The 11,441-nt window shown below is 35.5% G+C and overlaps 2 protein-coding genes across 2 annotated transcripts; one reads left to right on the top strand and one right to left on the bottom strand.

Annotated features, from left to right (window-relative positions):
• Positions 1 to 1,924: 1,924 nt before the first annotated feature.
• Positions 1,925 to 5,132, top strand: LOC143568573 (uncharacterized). Its single transcript, XM_077054697.1, has 5 exons — positions 1,925 to 2,215; positions 4,018 to 4,197; positions 4,336 to 4,462; positions 4,533 to 4,646; positions 4,840 to 5,132. Exons 1-5 carry the CDS (start codon positions 1,925 to 1,927, stop codon positions 4,953 to 4,955), a joined length of 828 nt encoding a protein of 275 aa, XP_076910812.1. The 3' UTR covers positions 4,956 to 5,132.
• Positions 5,133 to 5,336: 204 nt separating this feature from the next.
• LOC143568575 (uncharacterized) lies at positions 5,337 to 10,703 on the bottom strand. Its single transcript, XM_077054700.1, has 14 exons — positions 10,493 to 10,703; positions 10,326 to 10,405; positions 9,500 to 9,600; positions 9,261 to 9,383; positions 9,086 to 9,155; positions 8,785 to 8,871; positions 8,640 to 8,705; positions 8,010 to 8,102; positions 7,800 to 7,856; positions 7,511 to 7,639; positions 6,956 to 7,046; positions 6,466 to 6,554; positions 6,192 to 6,385; positions 5,337 to 5,623 (listed from the first exon to the last, which is right to left on the bottom strand). The coding sequence occupies exons 1-14, from the start codon at positions 10,668 to 10,670 to the stop codon at positions 5,509 to 5,511; spliced, it is 1,473 nt and encodes a 490-aa protein (XP_076910815.1). The 5' UTR covers positions 10,671 to 10,703; the 3' UTR covers positions 5,337 to 5,508.
• Between the last annotated feature and the right edge of the window lie 738 nt (positions 10,704 to 11,441).

Below are 11,441 nucleotides of genomic sequence, written 5' to 3'. Positions count from 1 at the left end.
GAGTTAATTGCATTGTGCAACTATGTGGTCAAACGCCCTTATTGCACTTTTAGCACTTGTGGTGAACTTTTAGCACGATGAGTCCTTGTACGGTGTATTATTTTGCAATGTGAAACCTGTCATTATCCCAATGTTTGTTTAAATTAAAGTAGGGTAATTTAGTAATTTAACCTCCATGATCATCACAAAATCATGAACTTTACACCAAATTCACTATATATGGATCCTCCATCTATATATAAACAGTTTTTCAGGCCCGACCAACAAGCCGAGGACGTGGAGGAGGAACGGGCGGTTACGAGTGCGATTATGCTCGCGACACAGTATATGAGTTCCGTTACGGGTGCGATTAGCTCTCCACCCCCCGTTTCAACAAGAGCATATATCGAATGAGATCGTGCCGAAGTCAACAACTGGTTGATGGCGAATTACTTCTGCGACACGCCGAGATACAAGAACCCGAAGACCTTTAGGCGTCGTTTTCGGATGTCTAAAAATTTATTTATGCACATCACCAATGATTTGGAGCGTGAGTTTGATTACTTTAAGCAAAAGCCTGACGCTCGAGGGACGCTAGGATTCACGGCTATTCAGAAGGTTACGTTAGCCGTGCGCGTGCTCGCCTACGGAAACACGACCGACATCAACGACGAGTATTTAAAGATGGCCGAAAAAACAACTCGGGACACCTTGGAGTATTTTTGTTACGGTACGTTTTGTTTTTTTTTAAATAGTTTATCACTTGTTTACTGTGATCATTTATTTTTATAAAAATTTCGTAAAATATAGGAATATTTAAACTATATGGACCACATTATCTGAGAGAGCCCAACATTACCGATCTACAACGTCTTTACGAGGCACATACAAGGGTACATGGTTTCCCCGGCATGATAAGAAGTATAGATTGCATGCATTGGGAATGGGCTAATCGTCCAACTGCATGGCGAGGTCAATTCACACGAGGTGACCAAAAGGGACCAACGGTCAGCCTTCAAGCGATCGCTTCATACGACCTTTGGATTTGGTCGGCATTCTTTGGTGTTCCCGGTTCCAACAATGACATAACCGTCTTAGAGCAGTCTCCTGTGATGGAGAGTTACATATCTGGGACCGTTCCCGTCGCTTCGTTTTGGGCTAACGATAACTTCTACGATCATGGGTACTATCTGGGTGATGGAATATATCCAGAGTTCACGATAATTGTTAAAACATTCAGACCCGATGGATGAAAAAAGACAGTATTTTAAGAAAGTGCAAGAGTCTGCGAGAAAGGATATCGAGAGGTGTTTTGGTGTTCTTCGACAACGATGGCATTATGTTAAAAATCCTTGTCGTCTGTGGTCTTTAGAAAGAATGAGATGTGCTATGTATGCGTGTATCATGATGCATAACATGATCATCGAGGACGAGGGAAGAGCAATATGTCCAACTTTCATACCGGACCCGGATCCACCACGGACTCCGGCAAGTATGGAGCAACGACTCGAAAACTCGGATTCCGTGCGGTCAAGAGAGATACATAACGCACTAAAGGAGGATTTGGTCAAACATCTTTGGATGTATCGGCCTCTGCCTGGTGAAAACGATGAGGAGGACGAGGACGACGACGATGATGAAGACAACGACGACGATGAAAACGACGATGAGGACGATGAGGAGGAAGAGGACGACGACGAAGAGGGCGAAGACGACGACGACAACGACGAATAGTTTTTTTTTTATTTTTTCTTGTAATATTTATTTAATAAAATATTATTGTTATTTGATTATTCTTATTAAAAATAAAAAATAAAACAAAAGGTGTAAAAGTGACTGGGCGCCACTTGGCGCATAACCCTGGACGTGGTGTTTATGAATACACATGGTCTGGGCAAAAATAATAAGATTTGAGAATTTCTCAGGTTTTCTTCTTCATTCCAAAATGGTGGTGATTGAGCCCGTACCTTCCACCGACACCAATCCAAAACCCTCAACCGTCTCCGGCGATAGACCAAACGCCGACGTTTCGGATTCCGGCAGTGGCGATAAATCGACGGCCGCCGGATACGCATCCGACGGTTACGAAACGGCAAGCGAGACGGAAGTCGGTGACGACGATGCGGCAGGTTCCGATCGTACGGATAAACCACCGGACGCCGTTGAATCCGAAGTGTCTGTGATGTCAAAGGATCAGGCGTATGAAGATGCGTTAAATGATGATGAACTCAAGCAGGTTCGGTTTGTGGAATAATTAGGGTTAGGGTTATGATTTTGTGTTGAGATTATGATTATTATTGGATATAGGTGACTTCAACTTGTTGTCATAGTAGATGTTATTCAAGTATTTGTTTCCAGGATTAGGTTTTGCAAATTGTTACGTTTAGGCTCGAATTGCGGTTTTCGGATTGATTATCTCATTTGGCGTTGATTTATCCAGGAAATGATCCTTTGTAGTTAAACGCGTTTGACATATTTTAGGTTTTCTGTTGTAGTTGCAATTCTCCATTACTTGTAGTTGGTATATATATGGTTGATGAGTGACTTAAGAAGATTCAAGATGTGACTTACTTGATAATTTAACCTTATATCTAGGAGCTACTTATCTTCATTGGATAGAGATTCAAGATGTGCTCAATTGTATAATGTTAAATAAGAGAGGCGTTAAAATTTCTTGGGACCCTAGGTATGCTTGAATTTGGGATTGTGTCATGATATGATCGATGGCTTCATGTAGGTCTATAGTATATCGAGGGTTGTGGTTAAATTAAGCATGCATACATGATTTTGCTTATTTGGAACAATCTTTTAGAACTTGTATGGGATTAGAATTTTAAATTTTTCGTGGGTATGGGATTAGATGATACCCGGCCCGATTGCCCGAAAACGCATACTTGTTTAACCGAACCATATACCTGAATCGTATACCCGAAAAATTCTTTGTATTTTGTAGGTTGTGAAGTATATATATAAAAATTATATAGAAGTTGTATTAGTATTATTCATTTATTGTAGCTCTTATATGTATGAAGTGTATTATATTTTAATTTGTAAAAATTTTTGTATGAATAAAAGGTATAAAATAACTACAATGATAAACAAATGCACTCAAAAATCCCAACGGGTATACCCAATAGCCGACGGGTAATGGGCCGGGTATGGGACACAGTTTTACCAAAGGGTATGGGCATGGGATTACCAATACCCGTCCCGAACCCGGCTCGTTGTCATCCCTAAAGCCAACACAGTGTCATTACAGATTTAACAGAGCTTGCACCTCTGCTTGGAAAGTTAAAACTTTCTGAGACAGTTCATTTCAAACTCTCTGATGATCTTTTCCCAACATATTTAGTCAACTGTAAGTTCACTCCCCATCATCGTTTAAAAGAGTGTGAGGCGTACATGAGGTGTTGCTATATTTACAATCAAATAAGCTTTATTTATAACCAGAAACTGCGTCTCTTTCATATGTTTTACACATCAACCTTTTTATCAAATGAGTGTTTCATAATTTCTTCAACCCTTTGGTTCCTGTTACATATCAGCCTCCTACAGACTCTACTTTTGACCCAAAAGTACATCAGGCACAATCTCAAAGCCCCCGAGGTGTTTCCCAACTTGCCTTCTATTTAAAGCAAAATCTCCCATTCTTTTAAGCTTGCTAAGGACACGCTAACTTTGCTTTGAAAGAAAAATAAAGATAGGTAAAAAAGTACTCTTAAAAGAGTAGAGGACCTCTGATTATGCATCTTCTAGGTCACTTTGTGCGCCAAGGTGGCGGCTACATGGTTGAGTGGTACTGTGTGTGAAATTGGCTCAAGCCACCTTCTTTTTCCATATTATGTGTTAACAGCATAAACTAAAGCTGTCCTCAGCCAGTTATACATAATAGAGTTAGCTGAAAGGAAATTGTTGAAAAAATCTTTCACTTGATTATATGAAGTTTCTGCTGTTTGTTAAGGTTAATTAATGATGTTTCTGAGGATATTTTTAGAAACAGATTGGCCTCCTATATATCTTTATTCTTTCTACACGCAGAAAGTATTGGCACAAATGAATGAAGCAAAAGTTGAAGGAAATAAGTTATTTGCAGATGGACTGTATGAAGAGGCATTATTGAAGTATGATTATGCAATCCAACTTGCACCTGAGATGTCATCCTCTTCTGAAATTAGGTCAATATGTCATAATAATCGTGCTACATGTTTCTTTAAGCTGGTAAGTTATTTAACTTCTCAATATCTTAATTTGCGTATATTATTAAATTTCAAGCTCCACATCTGTCAAAATTATCCTTAAACGTTTAAATTAGAAGTTCACAAATAAAACGCTACTCTATATATACACATTTTATAGGGCAAGTATGAGGACACAGTTAAAGAATGTACCAAAGCATTGGAATTAAATCCTTTATACATGAAAGCTTTAATCAGAAGAGGAGAAGCCCATGAAAAGCTTGAAAACTATGATGAAGCTATTACTGGTGAGCACTCGTGTTCGTAAATTGTGTAAAAATGAGATTCATTTAAGTTAACTATATATCTATTGGCCAGATATGAAGAAAATCTTGGAACTGGATCCTTCAAATGTCCAGTCTAGGAGAACCATTTTCCGTTCAGAACCATTGGCTATAGAAAAGCGTGAAAAAATGAAGGAAGAAATGCTCGGTAAAGCCTTTTTCAGACATTCTCTTGTAATATTAGTATTTTACCGTGTCAACTTATTGGTAAACTGTAAGAACCCGTTAGGAAAAACTCACAATTTCCACCAATACCCAACAAGCATGACTTATTGGAAGCTAAATTCGAACCCGAGACCTATGCTAATAATAATCTAAGTTTTTATTTTATGTTTGCACAGGGAAGTTGAAAGATACGGGGAACTCAATTCTAGGACGATTCGGGATGAGCGTGGACAACTTTAAAGCAGTCAAGGATCCAAATACTGGCTCGTATTCTATCTCATTTCAGCGCTGAATATAAATGAAACTCGCCTGTTTATAAACCGCATACAATATTAAAATGCGGAAATAGTTGCATCCGCGGTTGGTTTCCACTTACGTTTTGCCCTTTAAATGCAACTACCCGCGATTGCTTAAGTATTTGGCAGCTTTTAAGCATGCAAATTTTTGTACTCAGAATCTTTGCAACTTTATTAATCGAAACTTTGTCAGCTGTGTATATTTTCTCTGTTCATGCAAAGAGGCATTACGGTTGCCGCCCCATGACTACCTGACTAAGGTGTTAAAGGACACTCTGGTTACTAAATCTTTTTCCAACTAAAAAAAAACACTTAAAATTGTAATATTCTGTTGAGAGTTTTTTATAAACATTAAAACCAAGTGATATAAACATTAAAACCAAGTGACCCAATGGAACACATATGAAACATGGTTACTATTCATACTATCATATAAACAAGACAGATGCGGGAAGAAGCTGGAACCAGCTAGTCTAACTTCTGATCGAGCACACACTCTGGCCCGACTTATGACTAATATGTTTAGTTGACCTTGCCTACCACTCGAGTTCAAGCAAGCAACATGTTCTCATCTATGGTTTCATCCCTTGAAACTTCAAATAATTTGTTTGTTATCATTTCACTATGCTGCTCCAGATACTCTTTGCTGTTCATTTCTGTTAACCTGTACACGCAAACAGTTAATAGATTGGCATACAAACATGAAACTCGATCCCTTCGGTTGGTCACCAATTCTGCTTTAATTGTACTTTTTAGCGGATAAATTATTGATCGTTTACCAAGCGTGCCGTGTTTTGGGTGACCTGTTTAATAGCAAGTCGAACTTTCAAGCTGCTTAACCTATTTAATGCAACCTACCAACTTGTTTATAACCTGACTGGCAGTTTTCGACATGACTTGAACTTGACACAGAAATGACAAGCTTTGGGTTGGCATATCTTATCCCATTCAAAAATCGGGCTGTGTTTAATACTTGATACCCGTTAAGTTTAAATAAATGGGTTGTACGGGGGTCACGTTCAGGTTACAGATCAAAATGTGTGGGAGTAAGGGGTGATGATTTTGACAAAAAGAAAAAGAAAACTGGACGTGCTCGGTTGAACAAAGACACCCCTATGACCAGTTTACAATTTGATTACAACCTGCCAACATGTTCACAACTAGTTTGACTTGCTTTGACTCGCTAAATGAGTTAAAACGGGTCATGTTCTAGGTTAACAAATGGAACATACCTACTAATGGTACGATCTTTCGCAAACCCCAGTTCGTTATCAACACAAAGGTCAAAATCGTCATTTTTCCTTGATCGCGAAGAGGTTCTGGGTGCTATATTCCGTGCATCCGCGATTGTAATTATTCTTTCAAGAAGTTCAAAAGGAGTCCCCTCAGCAGTACACATTAACCTTGCTTTGTTCTCATACATAACCTATAATTGCAAAATAATAATATTATTTCACAAACTGGGTCCCACAGACGCGCTCACGAGCCAAAAGAAATGATACTAACATCCACCAAAGTGACAAACCGATAAGCTGCAGTCCTGTTGTGTAGCCCGAATATTGGGACACCATCCAAAGCAAGGGTGTGAAAATTCTCTGCCATTAGCCCATTACATATATGTTAGTTTTGACTTTTGAGGTCAAACACTCTGATTTACAACTTCAAATTCATTTGGATATATTTATTATATTTATAATCAACATGAATATTTAGCGTAAACTATATGCTAATATTCTGGTATGCCCGCCTGTTTGACCCTCCAGATTTTAAACGCCTCTCGATTTCAATGTCAGAAATAGTAGGTTTGACCTCAAAAGTCAAACTATATATTTTCTGAAAAAACTGTACTTAAAAAGCTGTTGTGTAGATCGTATTTAACACTTCACATGTATATAAACCTCATTGATTTCATTGTCAAAAGTAATTTGTTTGACCTCAGTAGTCAAACTATATCGCATTTTACGAACACCTTCTAATAGCATCTTGATTTACTTACTACATAATCCAAAATAGTCGGCAGCACCAAGAGGTTTGTCGCAAAGTTCGTCAAATGGAAAATAGGCACATCCATTAGCACCCAAAGGTACCTATCCATCATTTCATAATTAAAGAAAAATGACTCAAAAACATTCATCTACTATTAATGTAATATAACATTACATCAAAATTTGACACTTCTTGACAAATTTGCCCTTAATGGGCTCATTAACATATCAGTTTGGAAAGGGCAACTATGTCAAATCACTTCCTTATCCTATTGGAATTAGAAGTTGTAGAAACATAAACATGAGAACAAAATGACCCATTTAATCTATGCGAAACATTACATATTGCGAGGAGCCGAGGACACGTAGAACACAATAAACTGTTCATTTTTCCAATCTTAGAAACTAAAAAATTAAAAAAAATGGTAATAAATGTGTAGGTTATGTTATCTATACACATGTAATGCAAGTACAAAATTTTAAAAATATGAATCATTGATAAAAAAAATTAAACAATGCAGATTATATTTTTTTTAATAAAACTAACTTGTTGGTGATTATCATACCTGTAATGTCCTTCCCATAACAACTTCCACCTCTCTCGGACGGGCTATATGTTCTCCAATCAACTCCTTAAATCGTTGCAGAAGGAAATCGGATGTACCATTTTGTATGAAGTAGAAACCTTCTTCGGCCTACAAGAAGAGAATTTAGAGAAAAAAATGACAAGAGGTGACAGTTTCGACCAATTTACTTACGAATCGATTGGTTCATGTTCTTTTTTCAATCTCTAATGCGCGAGGTAACACAAAAAAGATATAATATTAACTTAAGGTTTGAAAGAGTTGTCATTACCGAGGTCCTTCGTCTATAGTCTATAGACGAACCAATTTCATGTACTATGCATCTTTCCTGCATCCATGAAAATTTCAACATTTCACATTTTGGCTTAAAAACCCGACAACATTGACTACATTCGTCATTGTTAAAGGGTCTTTTAGACATTTATTGTTAGCATTGAAACATTTTCTTATATTTTTTTGACTAGTCAAAGGTTGAGATTACCTTAAGTGTGGAGATGAAGGGCAGAAAAAGATCTCTTTGCAATCCGCGTTCGTAAAGATTATCTGGAGCGCGGTTTGATGTAGCAACAAGTATCTACACTTGCACCATAAGTACATGCAAACAACAACATTTAAGCAACAACAGTTAATTACATTTAAAGATTATGGTATGTTTAGAAACAGGATCAAATACATTTTATTCTTAACATGAAAACAGTGAGAACCAATTTGCTGTTATTATTAGGTTTATTTTTATAGGTTTTTGCTGTTATTTTGTGTTCGTATTTGCTAATTTTCGATTATGAGACGTTAAAAAAGTATTTGATGATTTATATTTTGTTGTTATTAGATTTTTCTTTTGCTGTTATAATATTTGCTAGTATTTGCTGTTATTATTTTGTTCTTGATTTTGATTCTTATGTTGTAATTTTTAGGTTTTTTTCTTTGTTATTATAAATAATTGTTTATGTAAATTGCTATTGTAGTTGGTATTGTTTCTTACGTTCTTATTTTTTTTAAAATTGGTATTGGTTCCTACGTTCTCATGTTAATATTAAAATGTACATGAACCTTCCCCGGTATGTTTATACAATAAATGAATATAACTTCTCATAAAAATTATATCACTTACAACGCCATTAGAAAAAAGATGTTTAAATAAGCGGTTTAATATTAAAGCATCGGCTACATCATTAACCTGGCAAAAACAAAACAATAAATATATATGTAGATACGAAACAAAATAACTAAAATGTAGTTTAGACATTATTACATACCATGAACTCATCTAAACATAGCAAAATAGATTCATGTGAAATCTCGCCTGCAACGACTTCAAGGGGATCGGATACTCCTTTATGCTTCTGCATCACGAAAGAATTTAAGGTCAAAACTTATTATTTTTTTATTGAAATTTGAAATCCCTACGTATTTTTATATGTAATATTATTTTAAAAGGTCCATTAAACTTATGGTATGTGTGTTGAAGTCAAAATCTGTTGGTTTGACTTCAAAAGGTCAAACTTGTGTCTAACCGAGTACAAGCAAATAAAAATGAACTTGTTGACTTCATTTGACCTGCAAGCGGCTGTGAACGTTCAACATAAAGTCATGAAAATGAATTCTCTTTTTCCTCCAACTACAAGGCCTGTGGATGGAAGTACATTTCCGGTTAGCTAAAATAAAAGAAATAGTCAAAAGAAAGGCGAAATGGTCAACAAGAGTAAACTAAAATAACAATCTTTATTCTTACAATTGATCAAAAAATAAGTCCATCAACATGGTTTTTCCGGTGCCAACCCCGCCATAAAGATAAAGTCCTTTGACCGGTGAGACCGAAGATTCAGGCATAAAACGAGACCACAACCACCTACTCCTGAAATTATTTTAAACGCCCGTTACTGACTGTTGGCTCTATGTTTGACTTTCGAGTCAATGTTTGACTTTTTAGTGTCAAGTGACTAACATGATAAAGTGGTAAAAATTACTTACCTATTGGTTTTACCAGGATCCGAATCATGATCCAAGTGACACGCGTGGACCGAGTTAACGAGCTCATCGTATAGTCTTTGAATTTCTCTTAAAGTTCCTATCTGCAAAAGAAGTGTAACATTTGACTTGACACTTAAATCATTCACGATGCTTGACCACCTTTTTTCAAGAACCTTAAATACCCTTCAACCACATAAAGAGGAATCCCATGGACCCATAGGCCATAACAACAACTTAAAGTTAGTTAGAATATAAATAATTGGCAATAGATAATACTTTGAATCTTTCCATAAAAGAAAATATCACAATTTTCATAACATATCTCAATTTCTTTTTATTTATTTTGCATTATTATAAAAGGGAAATGAGTTAGATTTTGGTTGTACTTTACATCTAATAGGTCAAACAAGTAAAAAACAACTAAAAGTAAACGGTTCAAAAGGCCGAAAGAGAAAAAAAAAGTGTAATTTTTATGCATAAAACCTCCTATGATCATTTTATTTAAAAAATTATACGATTACAGACATAATATAAATTTTTGTAATTATCAGCTAAAAGGGAAACGGATCAAATGGGTCTAAAGCCATCTAAAGTGTAGTTCTTTTTTATGCATAAGGCCTCCTAAAAGCAGTTTATTTTAAAATATATATATTATTACCAAAATAATACAAGTTTTTGTAATCATCTTTGGAATTTAAAACACAATATATTCATTACAAAAGTGTAGGACAGAAAAGTGTTTCGGGTCAACCCAAGTACCCGACCCCTGTACCTAAAACTCAAATGTTTCGACGGTTACTAGAAAATACTAGGTAGTAATATGCACCTGACAGTTATCACCGTCTTCGAGTTCACCAATGCTTATTCTACGCTCATACTCGACAAGTGGGCCTGTCCGTTTAACTTCTGTTCGTGACAGATAACACATTTAAATCAATATTAAGCAACAAAATAAATAAATAAACAAAGTAGAATAAATTCAAATTTTACCACCTTCATAGTTTACTTTAGCAGCAGCAGCAGATAAAGCTCTTGAAAACATATATGATGAATTTCCATAATTACACACACCATACAAGACCGCGTTTGAAGTCAACAACGGTCTTCTTGATTCAAAATGGTGAAAAGCCGAGTGAACGTTGACTAAAGATTTGACCAAAGCTCTCCTCATCTTTGATCCAATGTTTTAATGTCGATTTAGAGCCTTTAAATACCAACAAATTCTGAAAACAAGTTGGAAAAAATATATATAAACAATAGTTAAGAATATATTAAAGTAAATGATGGCAAAGTAACAATACAGGTTTGACTTTTGAAGTCAAATATATTGATCTATAACTTCAAAATTGATAAGATTGAGTTGATTATCAACATCGAAATTTAGACGTGTATTATCGTACGGAAAAGGTATTAGATTAGAAATTATTATGAACCAAGAATCACCAAAATATTATTGTTAATTTCGAATTTCCGGAGTCAAATGTTGACCCTACTTTTAATCCAATAGTTTCTTTATTTTAAAACTTTGATGTACCATTTAGAGACTCTGAATGCTACAAAATTCTGAAAACAAGTTGTAAATAAGATATTAATTAGGAATAATTACATCAACTGATATAAAAAACTAGACTTCAATTTTGACTTTTGGAGTCAAACCAATGGATTTGTAGCTTCAAAATTGTTAAGGATTGAGTTGATTTTTGACAAACAAATTGCATTAGCAATTTAGCATACAATAATATTATTAAGGTAGAACATATAATGAGCAACAAATCTAAATAACCAATGTAAATATTAAATTTTTGAAGTCAAAAGTGGACTCTTTAACTAAATAGAAGGGACAATATGGTAATTTCATATGTTTCATCCTATTATTCAAGAAAAAAAGAAGACATAACTTTCAGAAATTGACAGAGAATCATGTTTCAATTTTATATTTTGT

This window comes from Bidens hawaiensis, unplaced genomic scaffold (genome assembly GCF_021521415.1).
Source record: "Bidens hawaiensis isolate Kalapana, Puna unplaced genomic scaffold, B.hawaiensis_p1.1 tig00024014_1, whole genome shotgun sequence".
Lineage (NCBI taxonomy): Eukaryota > Viridiplantae > Streptophyta > Magnoliopsida > Asterales > Asteraceae > Bidens > Bidens hawaiensis.
Note: the sequence above shows the minus strand (reverse complement) of the source record. Positions and strands in the feature narration are given on the sequence as shown.